We start from the raw sequence: 21,363 nt of genomic DNA, 5'->3' as shown, positions 1-21,363 counted from the left end.
GAACAAATCTAATTCAGGGCGGGACTATTTTCTCCTGGACTAGCGATTGTCAAGAGAGATAGCATTCAGAAATAATAATCCTATGGTAATGGTTTTAAAATAAATAAGGCCCAGTGCCCCCCCCCTCACACACACACACGCGCGCGCGGTTTCTATCGAGCACCGACTGCGTTGGAAGGTTTCTCACACAACGGTAAACAAAGGGATTTTCATTATCCTCCTGCGTTTCATCAGGTGGTTTCTGCAGTGCCCCCTGCGTGAAGTGACTGATGACACTTACCACACACTTTTGCTTTAGTTGTGGACTGAAAAAATATATGTTCTTTTGGAGAACCTCCCGTCTGCACATTCGGCATATCTATTGTGTACATTGGTGTTGTTGCCGCCACACTGTGGGCCTGCCATGTTGTCAATCGGTGGTCTCAAGCCGCTTGCCTAGAAGTATCTGTAGAAGCGCTGCGTGACAAACACTCGGTGGGGCTTCTCTGCCAGCTTGTACAAACGAGAGCTCACGCGGCGCCATTACCCCCTTCCTCTTTGTGCTCATCTTTCCTGCTTTTTGTACAGAGAAACAATCGGGAAGGCGAGGGCATGACAAAGCCACAGTCACGAGAGGGCTCATTCACAATTCCATCATTATAGAAAGCTTACTTCTCAGACTTCTGTGCTCTGCCTCCAAAAAAAGAGAGAAAAAACGCCTGATGATGAGCTGCGAAATTCTGAGAACAAAAAAGTCTTTATTCCTGAGTGTGGCCGAGATCTGAATTTTGTCAGTGTGACGATTTGAACTTTTGCCTTCATATCCAGCTGTGGAAACAGATCCCATAATTCTTTTAATGCGAACGTAGAAATTTGAATGGGGGTGGTTTGGCTGAAAGGGCGTCACGATTGGTTGACCGCCCTCACCTTCATCACCACAAATGAATTGTTTCTTTGCTCTATAATGTCTATGATCGAGGAATATTTATTTTATATATCTTTATCTTTATTTTACCCCCACTGTCTTGCACAATCAAATGTAAGTTGTTGCCTCATCATGTATTCACACACACAAAATATATATGTGAATATTTTACATTTGAATGCAAATAATTTAAATACACATTTATGTACATATACACAGATATTCGTATGTGTGCTGTTGAGCCATTACAACTTTAGTCTAATTAATTGCATGCGTTGTGATTAATCAAAATGTGCCACTTTTTTCTATAATTGACTAACGGTGTTGGGGAGGACGATGCAAAGGACACGGTTTTGTTTGGTTATGTAATGTATGTTCTTCAAGAAGAAACCAAATCCTTCCTGGGTATATGTGGCTTCTTTTATCACATGCGTTCCTCTCCCTGCTGCAGCCAAGGTCAAGAAAGAGGATAATCACTCTGCAGCATCCCACTCTTTCCTTTTTTGGGGGGGCGTGGAGAATCTCAGAATACCTGATTAATTCACCCTAATTACAGCTGTGTGACAAACCACCCACTCCTTTGTCTTACAAAGTCTGCTGGTTCTGGAGCGAGTGCAGGCTTGGAGCCGAGCGCGTAATGATGCAGCGACAAAAATGTCATCGCCTATGTTTTGACTCCGTTAAGGTTATTCCAAACGATTAGAGATTTGAGCTTAGTTGTCTTTTTTTTTTTTTGCTGAAAGATTTTTTTGCCAATTCTACATACAAAGCAATCAGTTGGAGCATTTCACCCTCTTAACCCTTTCATATTGAAAACAGCGGAGGGAACAAGGAGCTGCTGAGCCACAAATAAAAATGGGCCCATGGAGATCATGTCATGCTGTATTTTGAGTACGGCTTACGTATACTTCTATTTCCAGGTGCGTAGGTCGGTGAAGCCGTTATACTACCACCAAGATGGTGGCTTTGTCGCTGAAGATCTGCATACGCCAGTGCAACGTGGTGAAGACGATGCAGTTTGAGCCATCCACGCCTGTGTATGATGCCTGCAGAATCATCCGAGAGAGAGTCCCAGAAGCCCAGACAGGTCAAGGTCAGTCGATTGCACCGAAAGTAGTATTTGTCTCATGCAAATTTAAAGGCTAAAGCTACAAACGTGCTGTTTTTTTCATTTTGTGCCGCAGCATCAGATTATGGTCTCTTCCTGTCTGACGATGATCCCCGGAAAGGAATCTGGCTCGAATCTGGACGAACTCTGGATTACTACATGCTGCGAAATGGGGTAAGATTCAGTCAGTTTGGGATTGCTGAACTGTAACTCGTCATGTTCATTTTCTCATTGGTCCTGCAGAGATCTTTATGCCTCGATGTAGTTTACTGTCCGGAATGATCGGTCAGGTCGCGGGTGTCATTATGCTCCCTCTCTGGTCTTTTCAGGATGTTTTGGAGTATAAGAAGAAGCAGAGGCCACAGAAGATCAAAATGCTGGACGGTGCCATCAAAACCATCATGATAGACGATTCAAAAACGGTCGGGGAGCTGCTTGTCACCATCTGCAGTAGAATAGGTGCGGCTCATTTCAATCATCCAGGGCTTGATCGACTCATCCTCAACATTATTTTTAGTTCAAGACACGCCACTTATTAGATAGCTCTGAAATGCTTGTTTAAGCAGCAGCATTTGTTAAGCACTCTGCAGGATTCATGTATGCTTGATAAAATTCTAATCACTTTCTAAGAAGAGCATAGTGGGCACGATTTATCAAGCTCAAACAAGTTTGTTTCTAATGAACACTGAAGTGCTCTTCCTGAGGGCCAGACCGTGCCATCTCCTCCAGTCGCAGAGGTGTTCACTAAGCAAGGCATTTCAATTATACCAGGCTGCTATCAAGCTCAACTGGGTGTGGAGGAGAGGGATGTGTGCCTGGCTGATAGCGTTATTGGAAAATGTTTGTTTAAAGTAGGTTGTTTTTTTCCTGCTTGACTTCTTCCCCTTGGCTTCCATTTTAGTTTGCTGGCTCAGCACCAGCTTCACTTCTGTTTGAACGGAAAGCGAAAGATATTAAAAAAAGAAAAGAAAAGAACGCTCGAGAGGATTGCAGAAACGCTTTCTCTACCAATGTGTCACTTCTCATGCTGGTTTAAGCCCACTCCCTCCTCTGAGAATCCCCCGTCTAACTCGCGTCCTCTTCAGGAATCACCAACTATGAGGAGTACTCGCTCATTCAGGAGGTACCGGAGGACAAGAAGGAGGAAGGAATGGGGACGCTGAAGAAAGACAGGACCCTGCTGCTTCGAGACGAGCGGAAGATGGAAAAGCTCAAAGCCAAACTTCACACAGACGACGACTGTGAGTGCGAGCTCGCTAAAGGCTCCAGCAATTCTGTTGGTATCTTGATGGCTTTTCGCCCAAGTCTTATTGAATCTGACTCCACGTGCTTTATCTGGACATGTGCTTCATCGTGCAAACTCTAATTTATTGCAATGGCATATAAGACGCTTGATGAAATTGCAGCTGCTATCTTTTCTGCAGAAGACACCAATTACCTTCTGAAACATGCCAAATGAATTTTTTTTGTCCTGCAACTTCAGCTAAAACTCACACTGGCTTCAGCAGAAAAAAATGCAAATGACTCGGTTTATGCCTCGGTTTACAGATCACAGGCACGTGCCTGTGATCTGTAAAATCGAATAGATTGTCCTTCTAAGATCTCTCACGTTTACGTGTTTAAGTCCGTGCATGTTGTAATACGAACGTGTCCATTTGCGTTGGGCAGTGAACTGGCTGGACCACAGCAGGACATTCAGAGAACAGGGAGTGGAAGAAAGTGAGACTTTGCTTCTTAGACGCAAATTCTTCTACTCAGACCAGAATGTGGACTCGCGGGACCCCGTCCAGCTCAACCTGCTCTACGTTCAGGTAAAAGAATTGCATGCACCTTTTATGCTTTTATAGCAAAACTCAAAGGAGAGAAGGCACTTCCATACTAGCTGACAAGGCTAGTTCATGAATTAGCCTTTAAGGGTTTTAAAAAAAGCGTGCAGACAATTGTTTGCTGCGCCTGCACAGAGAGCAATGTGGGCAGTTTGGATGTAGTCCAGACAGATTTGACTGCACAATGGGCGCAACAATGGACACAACAATGCATGTGGAGACAAAGCCTTGCTGCTGGTAGAAGAGTGGCATTTTGTTACGCTGAGGATTTCATCACAATAAACGCCAAACAAGATGTTGATATATTATTATATTATATATTATCATCCAGCAAACATAACATTACTGTTCATTTGTAGGTTTTATATATATATATGCTTCTATGTTAAACTGCCTATTGGTTGTTGCTGTTGTAACATACAGCGAGTACATGAAGGCTTTTCTTTGATGGCGTTTATAGAAACAAGGTGGACAGCATCAATCAAAGGATTCTCAAATGAAACAGTGCAGTGAAAAAAGTTCAAATGCGCCATAATGCTGTGTGAACTGGCTCAGCCACTGCAACCTTTCACTGTCACCAACTACATCAGACAACGCTTTTACAAGTAAAGCTGTTCGTCCATGATGCTAAATTAACCCTTAATTCTTTATAAAGCTTGATCTAAGTCTGTCCGATTCACATTGAGGTGACAAACAGCCTCATGTCAGGCTGGGATTCTGATCTTTTTAGAATAAGAAAGGTTTTTTTTTAATTCAGAAATGAAAATACACTCCTGTATTCATAATGCTTATTTGACACATATGGTGTTCTTGTCCTTGAAAACAATACAATAGTGACTGCACAGCACAAATATTCTCAGACAAAAACATGATTCAGTGGGAGTGGACACTTCATAAAGTACTGCATGGCGTAGCAGTAGTTTGAGTTTCCAGTGACAGTGAGTCATGTCAGTCACGTGAGTCAGCATCAAGCCCGGAAAATATATAGTTGAGCTTTTTGGAGACTGAATGAGGCAATGTCTATTCTATTACTCTTGTGTGTGCGTGTGCGTGTGCGTGTGCGTGTGCGTGTGCGTGTGTAGTAAATTGAAGGCTTTGTGTCACTTGGGAGTTCAGCTGAGTCCAGTTCGATAGCATCCATGGTTAGCTCACTGAACTCACCGGCGCACTCGCTTTAGGTCATGTAGCATTTCAGATGGCTGAATGCTCTCTCTTGTACGAAACCTTGACAGAAACCTGCTGCTGGGTTCCTAAATCCGTTCATAGAAAGCATCCACCCTTCCTCTCTTTTCCTGCTGTTCTCCTCCCTTCTGTCTGTTCCTGTTTTTGCCCTCAGTTTGTCTTGCCCTCCATTTCCTTCCCTTCCAGTTCGCCTGTCTCCACTCCCTCTCCATCTCCCACCCGGCCTGACATCCCCACACTCTAACCCTGGCACACATTATAGTGCACAGTGCATGTCATACTCTCCTCTCGAGACAGAATCATATTTCCTCTCACAGCTACAGCCCCCACCCCTCCCTCCCTTCGCCTCTCTCTTTTGCCCTTCCTCATCTATCTTTCCTTCATCCTCCCTCAGACAAACACTCAGATTGTTGCACAGGCAGATCACAGACACTCCACACATGGCGGTGCCTGCAATTTATCACTGTGATAAAAACGCCAAACCGATCCACGGGAGAGATCTTTGGATGAGCGAAACATGCCACAGGATCCTTTCTTTTGTTTTCTTGCTTTTTAATTCCTTCTTTTTCTTTGTCACGACCGCACTAGTTCTCAATAACTCATCAGCATTCAGTAATTACATTCAGATGCTGGAGATAATGATGTTATTGCTTTTACTGAGTTCTTTTACTGAGCATCCCTGTGATTCAGCGATGATCTGAAATGTTTGTTTATGATTTGACACATCCTTGATTTCAAACCTCCTCACACACATTCGTGCACACACACACACACACAAACTGGGTCCTCTGCCAGTAACCGACTAATCCACTTTGCTTCTTCGCCACTCCCTCTGTGATGTATTCTTTCTAGGCAGCAGGGATAAACCTCTGTGGCAGAAGCATCATCCACTGTGTCCCGCTGGTTTGCTTCTATATTTGCTCACTTTTAGTTTATTCTGGAAGTGTACATTTTGTAACCGTGGCAACCCACGGATCAAAGGAGGAACAGTATGAAACAATAGATATGCTCTGAAACACACAAAAAGCATAACCTGCTGTCTGACAGATAGTAACCTCCTTACATCATCGCAGTTCTTCACGAGCTCATGAGTATTTCTGCTTATTGAACAATGAGAAAGGGAAAAGAGGGACTGACTGAATACTGAATTTGAACCAAGACCAGGTCAACTGTGTTGATTTTGCTCGCTGCGTCACCATGGTACCGTCTATTTCTTCTTCTTTTTAATTTTGTTTTCCTGACACGCTGCCAAGATTATGATTCTGTCTGATAGGCCTTTTCTCTTTGATTAATGATCAGCCTAATCGGGAACCGTGTGAATTTGGAGACGATATTGTGTAGCTGTGTCAGCGTCTACTTTTTAGCCTCCATTATGCTCTGTGCGCTGTGGACTGGTTGACTTTTGTGTCGCTGCCTCAGGCTGTGTGTGTGTCAAAGCTTCTGATGTCTTCACTTCCACTAATGCAGCTCTGTATTAAAATGTCCCGGGGCCAGCGCCCACATCTCTCGCCACATCCGGCAAGAAAAATTCAGGGCCTGTCCTCTACGTCTCTGTTCTGTCTTGGCAGAAGTATTGGGGGCCTCTACGACTCGGCTAATTATTAATTCAGTGTTAGCAGTCAACTGAGTAATGTAATCAAAGCACAGCAAAGAGCATCCCATCGTTAAATCTTACTCCGCAGCAAATGCTGACTCAGCTTTCTTCCAATTATTATGGAGCTGTGCAGCCTCGCATCATAGCCGGGCGCATTTCACTCACTGCTGCAGTCCAGTGTGAGACCTTTATTTCTGCAAAAGCCTTTAGTTTGCACAATGATTCAACACACAGATAATTCAGATATGCATCCACCTTGCTGAACATCATGTCATCGTCGCTGGACCAGTGGTGTTAACTAAGCAGTTGAGGATGAACCTTATTCACTTGGACTCCTCACCACTCCTGCATCTACCACGTTAATGCCGTCACCTCATTAGGTCAACCTGCATGGAGGTCAATTCAGAACGCTGGAAGGTAGGAATCATCGCTAACAATCTGGCGAGGGTGTGGTTCTGAGCTGAGTTCAAGTAGAGTCAGGCTGATGAGAGATTAGCTGCAGGTGACCAGAATGAGCTGATTGCAGGAGGAGGATTGTTAGTGCATGGAAAAGCACAGGCCCGCCTCAAGCTGTGACAAGAATGGGGTCAGGAAAAAATATTTCATTTTAAAATTGAAGACCCCATTTATGGATTTAAAAATCATTTAAAAATACAAATTAAAGCCAAATCACTTTTTACTTTTCATGGTTGGTGTATAAAGATACAAAGAACATGGTGTAGAGCCAATTAGGAGATGAATGAGCTGCTTGGCAGAGGTCTCTGCTCTGCAAGTGCTTTTCTAGAATTATTTGCTTGTCGGGGAACAACAGTTGAGGTTGCATTTTTGAAACTGGGATAAATTGTTTATATCCATCAGCATCCTTGTTACTAGTGCTCTGAGTCTCTTAAATCAGACTTGTCCTGGCATCCAAAGAAGAAAATGTAAACCAGATATTTCAAAGGCATGATAATATCATTCAATATGTGCATTTACAATAACACTTAAATGTAAATTGGTATCAACAGTAGTCTGTGTCTCTGTGGGGCAGATAATATATGAAATTCTTGCTGCTCACCTCTCCTTTGTATTCTTAACAAGTTTGTTTGTTTGTGGAAGGAAACAAAAGAGACTCAATGTTTAAAGAGTGATTGAAGATTGGCTGGTTCCACATCTGAGGCAACCAAATGAGCAACTCGACCGGTCTGTACAGGTTGCAACCAATCAGGAAGGTTGGCACCTGCAGAAAAAAAAACCAGGGGAAGTGCAGAGGGAAAGAAAAGCAGGACACACAAAAACAACATATTCCAGGCAGCGCTCTTGCCTGTGTGACTGTCACACGTTTTCTAAATGTGAAGTCATTTTACTCTGAAAACGACGTGGCACCCATCAACACACTTCAACATCGTCTCATGAGCAATTGTAGCAGCTCAGGCGGCATGTGCAAAGGCTAATTTTAGAGTGTTGCCTTGTATTTGATTTGAGCTTATACACTCCACTGTGAATTCCACAGGGGGAAAAAAGACTCGAGTGTCTTCGACGAGAGGATTTTGACTCATCACAGCGGCAAGCTGCCGCTCGGTCTTTCATTGATGTAATTGGACGTAAGGTTGAGCATCAATATGCCAAAGCTAAAAGCACCGATGGAGCCTTCCTCACTGTCAGCAGGAACTCTCAGCATTTGGAGCCATTAATTTTGCAGCAGTCAACTATAAAGAGGGAGAAGGTGTGAGTGAGAGAGGGAGCCGGAGATGACCGCCCCCTGGAGAAAACGGCACACACTGACAGCCGTTTGAAAGATGTCAACAGAGGCGTCTCCTTCTCCATCTACCTAAATGGTTACGATAATGTGGACAGCCTCCCCGAAGATGTATTCAAACATAAGTGATGTCTCGACAACACAAAATTCTCTTAAGCCTTTTTTTGGATTTCTTATTGAGGCCATTCCAGGATGCAAATGGGATTGCAAAAGATTGATGCACTTCTCTAAAACATTTTCCTTGTTTTTATAACATGTAATGGGCACTGATCGCCAGTTGTTGGAGCTCCTTCATTTGAAAGCAGGCAGAATGATGACTATTGTCAGGAGCAAATTCTATTTGCCTTCCCTGGAAAAAGCTTTTTGAATCTCAAGGGACTTCTTGCTCAGATAACAGCTGAAAACCAAATTGGCTTCCCTGTGCACATGAGTTTCAGGTTCTCTAGAAATACGTTAGTACATCTCATAGAAGACATCTCCCTTCAAGAAAAGTGTTCATTATGAAGCTGTGTTCTGGAAAAATCTTCTGCTTTTTATAATTCTATCCTGTTCATGGTTGCTTGTTTCTGCTTCTCATATTCCCCCCCCCCCCCCCCCCCCCTCTCTCATCATGTCTCCTTCAGGCTAGGGATGATATATTGAATGGATCCCACCCTGTCTCCTTTGATAAAGCCTGTGAGTTCGCAGGGATCCAGGCTCAGATCCAGTTTGGACCCCATGTGGAGCACAAACACAAGCCCGGATTCCTTGAGTGAGCCTATCCTGACTTCATATGCAACGACATTAATGCGTTCACATGTTCAGTGAACAGCTGTGCATGTCCAGAGGTTATCTCCGGGTTGAACATAGGCTGTTGCTTCAGGGATTTCCTCCCATGGAAAGCTCAGGGGCGATGTCAGCTGTTACAACTGTTTTCCGATATCTAGGCAGGAGGTCAGCAATGTGTAGCAATATGTAGAAGTATGTTAGCAGAAAAGGAAGTGCATGCACTCAAATGAGTAACCATATAAAAATGTCATTTATCTGCCCAGCATGAAGGAGTTCCTACCAAAAGAGTACATCAAGCAGAGAGGGTCAGAGAAGAAAATATTCCAAGTATGTATCATTGCATCGCACATGTGTTGCATGGAAAGGAAATGCCGTGTTTGAGACGTTGGCTGGCCCGTGGGAATTAGAGACATAAATTGACACAATTAGAAACATGTTGCATATGCTGTGATTGTTCGGAGGTGGCTGAGATTGGATTGTTGTTTGTCTAGGACCATAAAAACTGTGGAGAGATGACTGAGATTGAGGCAAAGGTGAAGTATGTGAAGCTGGCCAGGTCCCTGCAGACATATGGAGTGTCCTTCTTCCTGGTGAAGGTAAATACCAGAACAATGCAAATTCACAATGAAGCAGAATACTCACAAATGTCTTGCATACACATTTCTGCCAATAGATCATTTGCTGCTTGTTCACCAATCATCATTTTCATCTTGCATTAGATCCTGAAATGTAAATTCATGACAGAGATAGAATGAGGTGCATTTCATAAAAGCAATGTTTCCTGTTTGCACATTTCCCCATAAAGGTGAACATATAATGTTTATTATACAAGTAATAGAAATGAGGGATAAAAAATGTAACTTGAATGCATCATTAATCTTTTCTTTTTAAAAAAAAAAGGCTACACTGTCAAACACGTAAGAAAACTCAATCAATCAATCTAAATCTTCAGAGTGGAATTTGTGCATTAGTGTTCCAGCGCTGTGCCCAGTGCTGTGAAATAGAAATAGCTTTCTGTTCAGGTTTGACCAACACAATAGTGAAACGGGAGTGCGAGAAGCAAAGGTATTAACTCTCTAAATGCCCATCTGGTTGCAGGAAGGAGTGGGGAAAAGGGAGGGGATGGGTTCAGTCGTCTGCTCTGGTCTTAATGGATGATAAACGGAATGTTTGGACTCACCATTAAAGCAGGCGCCAAGGTTCAGATCGCCTTTGTGCAATACTAGCGAGCATATGTGTGTATATGGACGAGTGCATATGCTATGCATCTAAACGCACGAACGCTGTCGGTGTCCGATGAGGAGATGTAGTGATGGAGATTTCAGGATTCTGCTAAATAATTCACTCCAGCTGCACTCACCTCTTGATGCTCGGCGAAGGCGAAGAGACAGACCTTTGTTGAGGCACATCTGAGGCTGCCGTAAGCCTGCCTTTCTCATCTGTCAGTCTTTAATCACTGCAGGTTTCTAGGTTGCTGAGCCCTCTGTTGTTGTAAACTTCACAGATATGGAAAATAATGCATGCAAAATAAATAACCCTGTTAGCCTGTGCCTGTTAGCAGCAGGCATGCATGCATGCAGGTCTGTGCTATTACAATGCACCATCCCTTTTATTGTAATCGTTTGCACAGGCTGATTTTTCACAAAAATAATCAAGGTGAAGCTTTTCTAAATAATTTCATGCATCAGCTGCCCACTTCAGATTAGATTGTCAAACGTCCTGTTAGATTAGAACTTTAAACTTCCTGTTAGATCATTCTGAAGTATTGTAATCTAAAATAAAATAAGTTTTTAATAAGCCTCCCCTTGAATACCTTGAACACTGGAATAATGTTATCTGCCCTTGTGTTTAAGAGTCCTAAACCTTGGACCTGTGTTGACTACTGGCCTCTGTGTGTTTCTCTCAGCTCTCCAATATGATCCAGTGATAAAACAAACAGGAAAAACAAAATGGCCCTGAGGCATAACATTTATTTTGAACTCTCTCATCTTGACAAGCTGCAAAGTTTTGTGTCATCCTCTGCAAGCCAGGAGGGGAGCGAAGTGCTGGCTCTGCCTTAGAAGTGAGCTGTAATGGATTTTTAGTGAGAGCTGCAGCTGGGCAGGCAGCGAGCCGGTAGAAGCGCCACACTGGTGTGCTTACTGTGACTAAAACCTGTGGAGACCCTGTTCAATAAAGCAGCAGTTAAACAACCCTGAACTTTACTGGGTCAGCTCACAGCTGTCCCTTCTCCTCCTCCTCCTCCTCCTTTCAAACTGTTCACGGAACATGTGCATTACAGCAGCAGCAGCAGAAATGGCTCAGTGATTTTGCATTCACTCTTTGAATGAATCATTTGTGTGGGTGTTTAGCGCTGAGCTAAATGCTGCCTGATGCTTCCCGATCTGACAGGAAAAGATGAAGGGTAAAAATAAGCTGGTCCCGCGGCTGCTGGGGATAACCAAAGAGTCGGTGATGCGAGTGGATGAGAAGACGAAGGATGTGGTGCAGGACTGGCCTCTGACGACAGTCAAGAGATGGGCTGCCTCTCCCAAGAGCTTCACCCTGGTATTAATGAAGTTGTTGCCCTGCGTAAAGAGCCAGATGTTACACGCTTCTAATACTGCATGTACAGGATTCGTCTATTCCATTTTTCTTTTCTTTTTTTGGCAAAAAAATGTTGCAGATGTTGACGTCAGGACTGTTTCCTCCCATGTTGGAGGCGCATTTGTCTAAAGATGTTCACGTTTTAGACATTCACTATTTGCCCCCCCCCCCCCCCACCCCCCCTAGCCAAACCAAGAGAACTTACCGTTGCATTGCTGAAGAATGTTTCAAAGACAATTTTCATATTCAACGCACTCAATTTTTCATCAGCTCTGTTAAGGAATAAAATGCACCAGATTTTTAGTTTTATTAAGGCCAGAAATAATGAAGGTGTTTCTCTCACTAAGATAGTTTCTAAGTCTCTTTGTATGAATAGGGAAAGAAAAAGAAAGAAAAGATAGACAGTAAAATACTTTGTGCTGAATCGCTGCTGTTCAATGCTTCCCGAAGGATTTTGGAGAGTACCAGGAGAGTTACTACTCCGTCCAGACTACAGAGGGAGAACAGATATCCCAACTTATCGCAGGATATATAGACATCATTCTAAAGAAGGTAAGTATAAAAACATTAAAGTAATTCTCATTACATTAAGCCTTCATTGCTTACTGTCTGTCGCTTTCTTTTGACAGAAGCAGAGTAAGGATCGTTTCGGCCTTGAGGGAGACGAGGAATCGACCATGCTGGAGGAATCGGTTTCACCTAAGAAGTGAGTAACACTCATGCATTATTTACACAGTATTCTGACCATTCCAGAATACTGATTAATTTAATTCTCAACTATTTAATTGTGTATGTAATTACATTTATGCCTGCACAGTAGCCCCATGAAAAGTAATGTCAGAATTTAATTCAAAAGGACGCTTTGAATGTTAAAAATAACGCCATTCTCAGTATGCTAGACTACAATTTGTTGAATTTCCTCTGAGGATTTTTGTTTTTGAAAATCCAAACAGAAAAACCGCCTTAGGGTAATGCTCACTGGAAGCTGTTTTATTAAGTAATTATTGTCATTCCAGTGTTAACGTTCCCAATTTAGCTTGTTAACTGATGGGAATCAAGTTAATGCTGTCGTTCCAGTGCTCAGACATTTTTGTGAGCGTCGATTCACATTGGTTGTCAGTGAAACCTCGAGTGGGCGGAATCATCTTCCCGCTGCTTATGAGCCAATCGCCTCATGTTGTGATTCTCAGCGCAAAAAACATAATTGCCACCTCTCAAAAGAAGCCATAATTAACAATTGGAGCCTGCAGCATCTGTTGAACTCGGCAGGAAAAAAGAGATTTTTCTGCGTGGTATTTATTTTCCTCACAATGCTTGATCACAATGGAAACTAGTTTAAGAATGATTATTTTTAAAATTCTGAATTCCTATCAGCGCATCAATATTAAAATCACAGGACTCAAAGATGTGTCGCTGATCCAATGATTACATGACACAATGGAACCATTAATGTTTATCACCTTCAAGGATGGCATGCGGTTAACTGTTTGCTTTTGTTTGTTTATTTTGATTGTTCTGCAACATATCTCACAAGCTTTGACAAGATTCTTGGAACAAAGGAAAGATTAGTTAAGGCAGATTCCGGATCACTTGTTGCACCATACTTATGGATGAAATGGATACTACTGTAGTGTGCGCTTCTCCCTGGGTGCAACAACACAGTTGATTATTGTCATATAGTATAGGCAGAGGTCAAGCATGTGAAACAGCTTCATGATCAGCATGCATGGAATTCAATATCCCCTTTGTTTCTCTTTTTTCCTATCTAAGGTCCACAATTCTGCAGCAGCAGTTCAACCGAGTGGGTCGAGTGGAGCATGGCTCGGTAGCGCTCCCAGGAATAATCCGGTCCGGCTCCGTCGGTGGCCCTGACACCTTCAATGTGGGGACGATGCCCTCAGCGCAGCAGCAAATCACAACAGGGCAAATGCACAGAGGACACATGCCCCCGCTGGTGAGTAAGGGCATCTTCAATGCAAGCAGATACGGCCTCCTGTACAACTCCTGTGTCATCACAGTGTAGCATAGGATCACATTGTCTGACTTTTGCCTGATCTGTATAATGAAAACCAAAAATCTGAACGTAGATTTAGATTATACTATAAATATATTAATAATACACAAAATGCACCGCAAAGAAGAAAGCACAAATAGCCAGGATGTAGTATAACACGCCCTAAAGGCTGTTGCATACACACAATCAACAGTAGATTTCAGTGAAGAATTTACACGCTGTGTGTTTCTGTTGTTGTATCTGTCAGAGTCTGGCCCAGCAGGCCCTGATGGGGACTATCAATAGCAGCATGCAGGCTGTGCAGCAGGCTCAGGCTGACCTGGGATATGTAGATACTCCACCTCCTCTGGGTCATGACTTGGTAAGGCTCCTTTCTATTTATTGCACAGTTAATAAAAAATATTTTAGGATAGCTGCAGGGTAGCCGGTCAGATACGATACTCCTCCACATTCCATCACAATTCTTTGTGTTCTGTTCCTTTAACTATGAACGGGCTCTCTGATACAATACCCTCTAGTATTGCAAAGCAGAGACAGGCAGAAATACGCCTTTGCTTCTCATGGAAATGCTGCATATTTCACAAATATAATTAGGATAGTGAACTATGTGTAAGAATGGAAGCTGTAGGTAATGCTGGAGGGTTTCCAAGTCTGTCTGTGTTGCGTAGCCTAGTCCTTTAATCCTGCATGTGCGAGTTTATATGAGGCGAAAATCACCCACTGTGATGAAAGCTCTCCTTTTCCTCCTCCACCAAAAGGCGTCCAGGGCTTGGGTTCAGAATAAAGTGGATGAATCCAAACATGAAATCCACTCTCAAGTTGATGCCATCACAGCTGGAACAGCATCTGTGGTCAATCTTACTGCAGGTGAGAGCCCAGGAGAAGAATGAGACGGGGTCAAAGATAATTTATGAAGCCCACGCTTAAAAAACATTTAGGAAACGGCCTTGTCGTTACGAATACTGCTTATCATTGCGGTTTTAAAGTATGAGGTGGGAATCAATATGGACGTTTTTGTGCCAGTGTTTAAACATTTGTAGATTTTTAACGATTGGCTCTTTCAAACAATGCCGTTCTGACATTAATATATAATTCTACGGTTAAATACTTTTTGATCTCGTTGTCCCAGCTTAGCGGCATTGTCTCTTTCTGCTCCTCGTGTTTCTTGGAACGACACCAGTCGTCCCGTGGATGAGCTGAATCAATGTGGCGGTAGGAATTGTTTGTGAAAAATGCCGATACGTTCTCCCCAGGCGAGCCCATGGAGACAGACTACACAGCGGTGGGCTGCGCCATCACCACCATCTCCTCCAACCTCACGGAAATGTCCAAGGGCGTCAGGCTACTTGCGGCATTAATAGACGATGATGTGGGCAGTGGGCACAAACTCATGGGTGCTGCTAGGATGTTGGCAGGAGCTGTGTCGGATCTGCTCCGATCCGTTGAGCCTGCAGCCGCGGAGGTGAGGCGTCCTCTCATTATTGGACTGATTCATTCTTTACGCCACCAAGCAGTGTCGAACTACATGCTTTCCTTCTTCTCAGTGTCCCGTCGACGATCATTTTTGACTCAGAATTCTGTTGTAAATAATTAATGCGGGCCTGTGTGAGAACAATCCAGTCCAGTGTAATGATTGCGGTGATGTCATCCTTGCACAGCCCAGGCAGACAGTGCTGACTGCAGCAGGAAGCATCGGACAGGCCAGCGGGGACCTGCTCCGTCACATGGGGGAGGGCGAGACGGATGAGAAGTTCCAGGTTGGACGCCGCCCACTCACTGTTTCTATGACATTGCAGGCTAAACAGGAAGATGCACACAGATTTATGGATTTTTAGAGTCAGGAGAACTTTTAGAGAAAATAGCAATACACTGTCTCCACTCCACTCCAAAACAATCTGTGGCCTTCAGTTTCTATTTCAGTTCCCTTCTACCTACAAATCTATTCCTCCTTCCCAGCCTTGATAACAATGCAATGTTCCGGAAAAGAAGTCTGACCTTCATATTCTTGTTGTCGTGGCTTGTGAGCCACTATATGGGCTAATATTGCTTTACTTAACAACACAAATATTATATATAAAACTGATCTCTACATAATTGTTATAGTATTCTATATACATCAAATGTCTATTATTAAGTTGATGCAAGACGGACTAGAAGCTTTCGTTGCCCTGGTTTCTGCAGTCACATCTGCGCAGCTGTGCTGCTTTTCAGTGAAGGACATTGATTTATATGTTGCAGGACACCCTGATGAATCTGGCCAAAGCAGTGGCCAATGCAGCTGCTATGTTAGTCCTGAAGGCCAAGAACGTGGCCCAGGTGGCCGAGGACACCATATTGCAGAACCGTGTGATTGCAGCTGCCACTCGGTGTGCCCTGTCCACCTCGCAGCTGGTGGCCTGCACCAAGGTGCCCATCTAAGACTTGTTCCTCTCTGAATTCTCATGCACGAGGGGGCAATACAGGCCTTTTTTGAATATCCATAAAGTATTTGTGTCATGATTCTTTTCATGTAACCATTTTATTTGATTTAATTTACCAATGACTTTGTGCAGGTGGTGAGCCCAACCATCAGCTCTCCGGTGTGCCAGGAGCAGCTCGTTGAGGCCGGGAAGCTGGTCGACCGTTCGGTGGAAACGTGTGTCAAAGCTTGCCGCTCGGCCAGCGATGACGGCGAGCTGCTGAAGCAAGTCGGGTCGGCAGCTTGCGTGGTGAGCCAGGCCCTCAGCGACCTGCTGCTGCATGTCCGCCACTACGCCAGCTGCGGAGAACCCATCGGGCGTTACGACCAGGCTACAGACACCATCATGAACGTGACAGAAAACATTTTTACATCCATGGGCGACGCCGGTGAGTGTTAAAAAGTGCTGGGAAATATTGTGGGTGTAATCCTCATAAAGGTAATATTGTTTGGTGTCTCTCCAGTTTATCTGTTTACTCTGACTGAACTATAATGAATCAGGTAATCGGTAATGAATACCTGCTTTCACTGGACTTGTTCTTGTGTGTTTTGGCCGCATTACAAGGCCTTGAGATATTGTTGGGATTTGTGTCCCTCTTTTGGCGATCTAAAAAGCCCCGTTGAAACATTTCAAAGCTCAGACTATTTATTATGGTTTGAGCCATGAGGCTGAAGAATTTCCGAACCCAGCCAATTCTCAAGGGGCTGCAGAAAATCTGTCATCCAAAACCACTACAGAGCTTTCAGTCTGGTCTCAATCAGCATCAGGGAGGCTTTGAAACTTAAAAGGAAACACATGACCTGGGCATTTTTGGAAGGACACATTTTTTTTTTACCTTCTATAAATCAACAAGGGAGAAAAAAGAACTACGTAGCAATAGCTCAAACCAGGTATTCTAATTCGCTCTCGCCTGCATATAATGTCTGTACGGGTGGATTCCCGAGGCCACTGGCTGTAGATTGTAAAGTGCCCAGATGTCAGTTATTCTGAGCTGGAGGTGGGTGTTTGCAAAACACAGATTTTTATAGCCTGTGTGGGGAGAGGTCACATACATCACAAAGACGTATATCCGAAAAAGGTGACTCTCTGGAAAACTGCAGCTATAAAAAGTTTTGAAGGTGAAACCTATGATGTGTCTCTGCAAGATGAGGAGACTTCTAGAAATAACAATACATTTATAACATGCTGCTGAACTATACCGTTTATAACTCTGGTCATACCGTGACTGTTTTAAGACATTTGTTTCCAGGATTTTGCTACATTTGATGATGTCATGACCAGTCAGGTCACTGGATAAACCAAAAATAGACAACATCATTTGTTGTCATACTGCAGATATCCAGAAATACGCATTGAAATATGTTTGTGCTACGGTGGCAACAAATAAAAATTGTGCTCATAAAATAATCTAACATCTATATTTGTATCCAGTACAGTTTATCTGAAATCACCCGGATGAACCGACACAAAAATATTTTTTACACATCAGTGTATTTTAAGTTTATGGCCTTCACACAAATCATGACCAAAATACTCAAGATGTACTTTCAAAATGTTCTTCCTGAGGAAATTGTCACAAATGTACAAATGCATCCACAGCAATCCGACAATCCTCACTGCAAAACAGATGTAAATGGATTTCACCTGTAATGCAGGCTCTTCTTTGTGACCTTGTTGATAATCCCCTTCTGGATTTTTACATAATGATTTGCTTATGTGTTAACAGGTGAGATGGTGCGACAGGCGAGGGTGTTAGCCCAGGCCACTTCTGACTTGGTCAATGCCATGAGATCCGATGCCGAGGCAGAAGTTGATGTCGATAATTCCAAGAAGCTCCTGGCCGCAGCCAAACTCCTGGCTGATGCTACGGCTCGGATGGTGGAAGCCGCTAAGGTAGGAGGGGAGCAGGTTTTCTCTCCCACGCCAACATGATTTATTATTAGCGTGTTGCTAGGTACATAATTATTAAATTAATTCGGCTTAATTTAACTGATTTTCCTGCAAATAATAATAAGCTGTTCACTAAAACAGGAAAGGACGCAGGTCTCATTGGTTTTGCGCAGCTGCTTGAACAAAGGCTGTTGAAACCATGTGTTTAATTTAGTGCTGCCATAATGTTCATGCATGTCCGATGTCATGATGAATGTGTTCTAGATCTAGAAGAGAAACTGAACTGAAATGCTTTAGTGCAATGGAATACACATGTTGGCGCTGCTGTATGCAGTAGCTACCAGCATCATATCAGAAATGATAGAATACAGCATCTGTAGATTTTAATAAATCCTTGACACTGTAGGGCAGGAAACTATCAGTATGAATTACCCAGGCAAGTGAAATGCTACTTGTGGGACATTAAATGTCACCAGATCACTGAAAAAGTGTGAATATGGGACACAAAGCAGAGGAAATGAAATGCCTTGCATAATAGCTATGCATTTCATGTCCGTGACATGGCCAATAAAGCATGTCACGGACATATCTGCATTGTATGTTCATGCAGGGGGCGGCTGCCTACCCAGAGAATGAGGATCAGCAGCAGAGGCTCAGAGAGGCGGCTGAGGGCCTCCGTGTTGCCACCAATGCTGCAGCTCAGAATGCCATTAAAAAAAAACTGGTCAACAGGCTGGAGGTAAATCACGAGCGCTGAAATCTCAGAGTGCAAAGCTTTTCATTGTTTTTCTTTGGAAACAGTTCTGTCATCCCTGTAATTTAAACTTTGTTGAAACATTACACCCCCCCCCCCCAAATAAAAAACACAAAAGTGTACCTCAGCTGTCATTTGTACAAACACAGTCCATTTGTGTATTTGTTCTGTCTTAGAGCTTCTCTTCCTGTAGCAATGAGCTTTAAATCCCATTAGTGCTGTGAGTGACCTATCTGAATGTAAACATCTGTCTTAGGCCTTTGGTATCAGTTTGCCCCTAATGACTAGCCCCCCCCCCCCCCCCCCTCTCTGCTCCAGAGCACCCAGTGTTCAATTTCCCTAGCACATAAACTATGCATTACGGTACCCAGAGCTGGAATAAGCCCTCTATCAGACAGACATCTCAGTCAGCCTCTTTGAATCAGATGGTCACGGTAATGTCGGTAATGATCTCCTCCATCAGTGGAACATGTGAGCCTATGAAAGCCAAAGTGTCATGAATCTGCAAGTGTTGCGTGCGGTAATTATCAGACATTTTTATGTCCTTCAAGATGCCTTTGATCTCATACGTTGTCTCCCATCATTCAGTTGCTGTGCAGCAGGGAATCGGGAGTGTATATTGTATTGCACTACATGTAGATTGTAGGAAATGCTTCTCCCGCTTGTCATGTTAATCCTACGTGTAGCTCAATCTCATGTGATCATCTCTGAGTATGAGATATTATACATCCTGATTTTCTTTTTTTGTTTTCCGCTTCTTATCCATTCAAAGAGGAATTTCTTCTCCCCCTCTGTTTTCAATCCAGTCAGTCTTTTGTGTGACCTAAGCAGTATATTTTTAGAGTTTCAGTTTTTGGAAGTGTAACAAGGATTGCAAACGAAGCAATGCTGATGATCTCATGAAATACTGCAGACTTAGCAGTGCAATCCCACCCATTTCCCCAAACCTTTGCTTTCTGACTCCTCTCAGTTTGACGAGAACAACCGCAGAACATAACCGTTTAAAAAATGCTTTTGCTTTTGGTTGGACACCACACTTGCCGGTACTTCATCTTAGTATTTTCTTTCTTTGTATTACCTGAACAGATAGCTGCAAAGCAGGCGGCAGCTGCTGCTACTCAGACCATTGCAGCAGCTCAAAATGCTGCTGCATCCAACAAAAATACAGTCTCGCACCAGCACCTTGTGCACAGCTGCAAGGTACGATCACCTGATGTCAAGTAATGCACTGAAAACATAAAAACTCTTCCTTAAGACACAAATGATATGTTGTTATAGCATAAGTGTGCTTCATAAATCTTTGATGCTCATGTATGAAACACATCTTCTCGATGTGTTATAAATGCAGGCAGTAGCAGACAGCATCCCTCAGTTGGTGCAGGGGATGAGGAGCAGCCAAGCTCAGCCTGAAGAGCTCGGTGCCCAGCTTGCCCTCATCATGGCCAGCCAAAGCTTTTTACAGGTTAGATCTTCAACCCGGTCTTTGTCATAAAATTGGCACACTGCTCCGTCACGATTTTTTTTGCTGTTCTTTTCCTGTCACCGTTTCTCAGCCTGGAGGTAAAATGGTGACATCTGCAAAGTCAGCAGTTCCAACAGTGGCTGATCAGGCTGCTGCCATGCAATTGGGCCAGTGTGCAAAGAACTTGGCTACCTGCCTGGCCGAGCTGAGGACTGCCACTCAGAAGGTATCCCTTCATAACGCTGTTAGAGATAGCAGTGAGAAATGTTGCTTTCTTTAAGCACAGCATGTAAGCTGGCATTTAGTCTACACTGCATAATGTGCAAGTGCATGTGGCCAACATTTAGGTGTGTGTGTGTGTGTGTTATTTGAAGGCCCATGAAGCCTGTGGTCCTCTGGAGATCGATTCCGCTCTCAAAACTGTACAAACGCTCAAATGTGAGCTTCAGGATGCCAAGATGTCAGTCATCGATGCTCAGCTCAAACCTCTTCCAGGGGAAACGGTTAGTACACAGCGGCATCTACTATGAAGTACAATACAGCGGGAATACTGACATGATGGTCAAATCACTATGAATCCAGTGGTTTATTTGCTTTGATTACACAGCTGGAGAAATGTGCTCAGGACTTAGGAAGCACGTCTAAGGCTGTTGGCTCCTCCATGGCGCAGTTGCTGACTTGTGCTGCACAAGGCAATGAACATTACACAGGTGAGCCAAAAGAGCGTTCTGTCCAGAGAACAGGTCTCAAGCTCCAAAGTCAAACAAACGTATATACTGGAAGCTGACAAGACATTTTATTGAGGAGTGTTTACCAGTTAGATTGTGTCTAGTGAAATACAGGCAGAGGAAATTATAGCTCCTATATTTCTGCTATCACTGTTTCCTTAATTTGAACTCTCCGAGTCCGGCATGGCTCGGCTGTTTGCTGTCAGTTCTGGTTCAATCGGGAATCTCAGAGGAGGAGAGATGAAGACAGATATAGGAAAGCATTTCTAACAATGGACGTTCACGGGCAGCCCTTCGTGCTGTGGCTCAGGGTACTGCTCTGTGCTCATTAATCTTATTTTCACTAGATT

The 21,363-nt window shown here is 43.5% G+C and overlaps 1 protein-coding gene across 1 annotated transcript in view; it reads left to right on the top strand.

The window, feature by feature from the left end:
* The first annotated feature begins 1,861 nt into the window (after positions 1–1,861).
* Positions 1,862–21,363, top strand: part of tln2b (talin 2b) — a 41,299-nt gene continuing 21,797 nt past the window's right edge. Inside the window, exons 1-25 of the mRNA XM_068739809.1 lie at positions 1,862–1,997; positions 2,089–2,186; positions 2,342–2,471; positions 3,098–3,253; positions 3,681–3,823; positions 8,976–9,103; positions 9,384–9,447; positions 9,612–9,716; positions 11,512–11,667; positions 12,157–12,258; positions 12,336–12,412; positions 13,477–13,660; positions 13,968–14,081; positions 14,479–14,587; positions 14,974–15,182; positions 15,379–15,477; positions 15,959–16,126; positions 16,273–16,567; positions 17,906–18,072; positions 18,680–18,808; positions 19,910–20,023; positions 20,172–20,285; positions 20,377–20,511; positions 20,660–20,788; positions 20,893–20,995. Of these exons, the coding sequence (XP_068595910.1) occupies positions 1,862–1,997; positions 2,089–2,186; positions 2,342–2,471; positions 3,098–3,253; positions 3,681–3,823; positions 8,976–9,103; positions 9,384–9,447; positions 9,612–9,716; positions 11,512–11,667; positions 12,157–12,258; positions 12,336–12,412; positions 13,477–13,660; positions 13,968–14,081; positions 14,479–14,587; positions 14,974–15,182; positions 15,379–15,477; positions 15,959–16,126; positions 16,273–16,567; positions 17,906–18,072; positions 18,680–18,808; positions 19,910–20,023; positions 20,172–20,285; positions 20,377–20,511; positions 20,660–20,788; positions 20,893–20,995 (3,364 nt within the window). The remainder of the gene's footprint in view (positions 1,998–2,088; positions 2,187–2,341; positions 2,472–3,097; positions 3,254–3,680; positions 3,824–8,975; positions 9,104–9,383; positions 9,448–9,611; positions 9,717–11,511; positions 11,668–12,156; positions 12,259–12,335; positions 12,413–13,476; positions 13,661–13,967; positions 14,082–14,478; positions 14,588–14,973; positions 15,183–15,378; positions 15,478–15,958; positions 16,127–16,272; positions 16,568–17,905; positions 18,073–18,679; positions 18,809–19,909; positions 20,024–20,171; positions 20,286–20,376; positions 20,512–20,659; positions 20,789–20,892; positions 20,996–21,363) is intronic.

This window comes from Brachionichthys hirsutus, chromosome 5 (genome assembly GCF_040956055.1).
Source record: "Brachionichthys hirsutus isolate HB-005 chromosome 5, CSIRO-AGI_Bhir_v1, whole genome shotgun sequence".
Classification (NCBI taxonomy): domain Eukaryota; kingdom Metazoa; phylum Chordata; class Actinopteri; order Lophiiformes; family Brachionichthyidae; genus Brachionichthys; species Brachionichthys hirsutus.
Note: the sequence above shows the minus strand (reverse complement) of the source record. Positions and strands in the feature narration are given on the sequence as shown.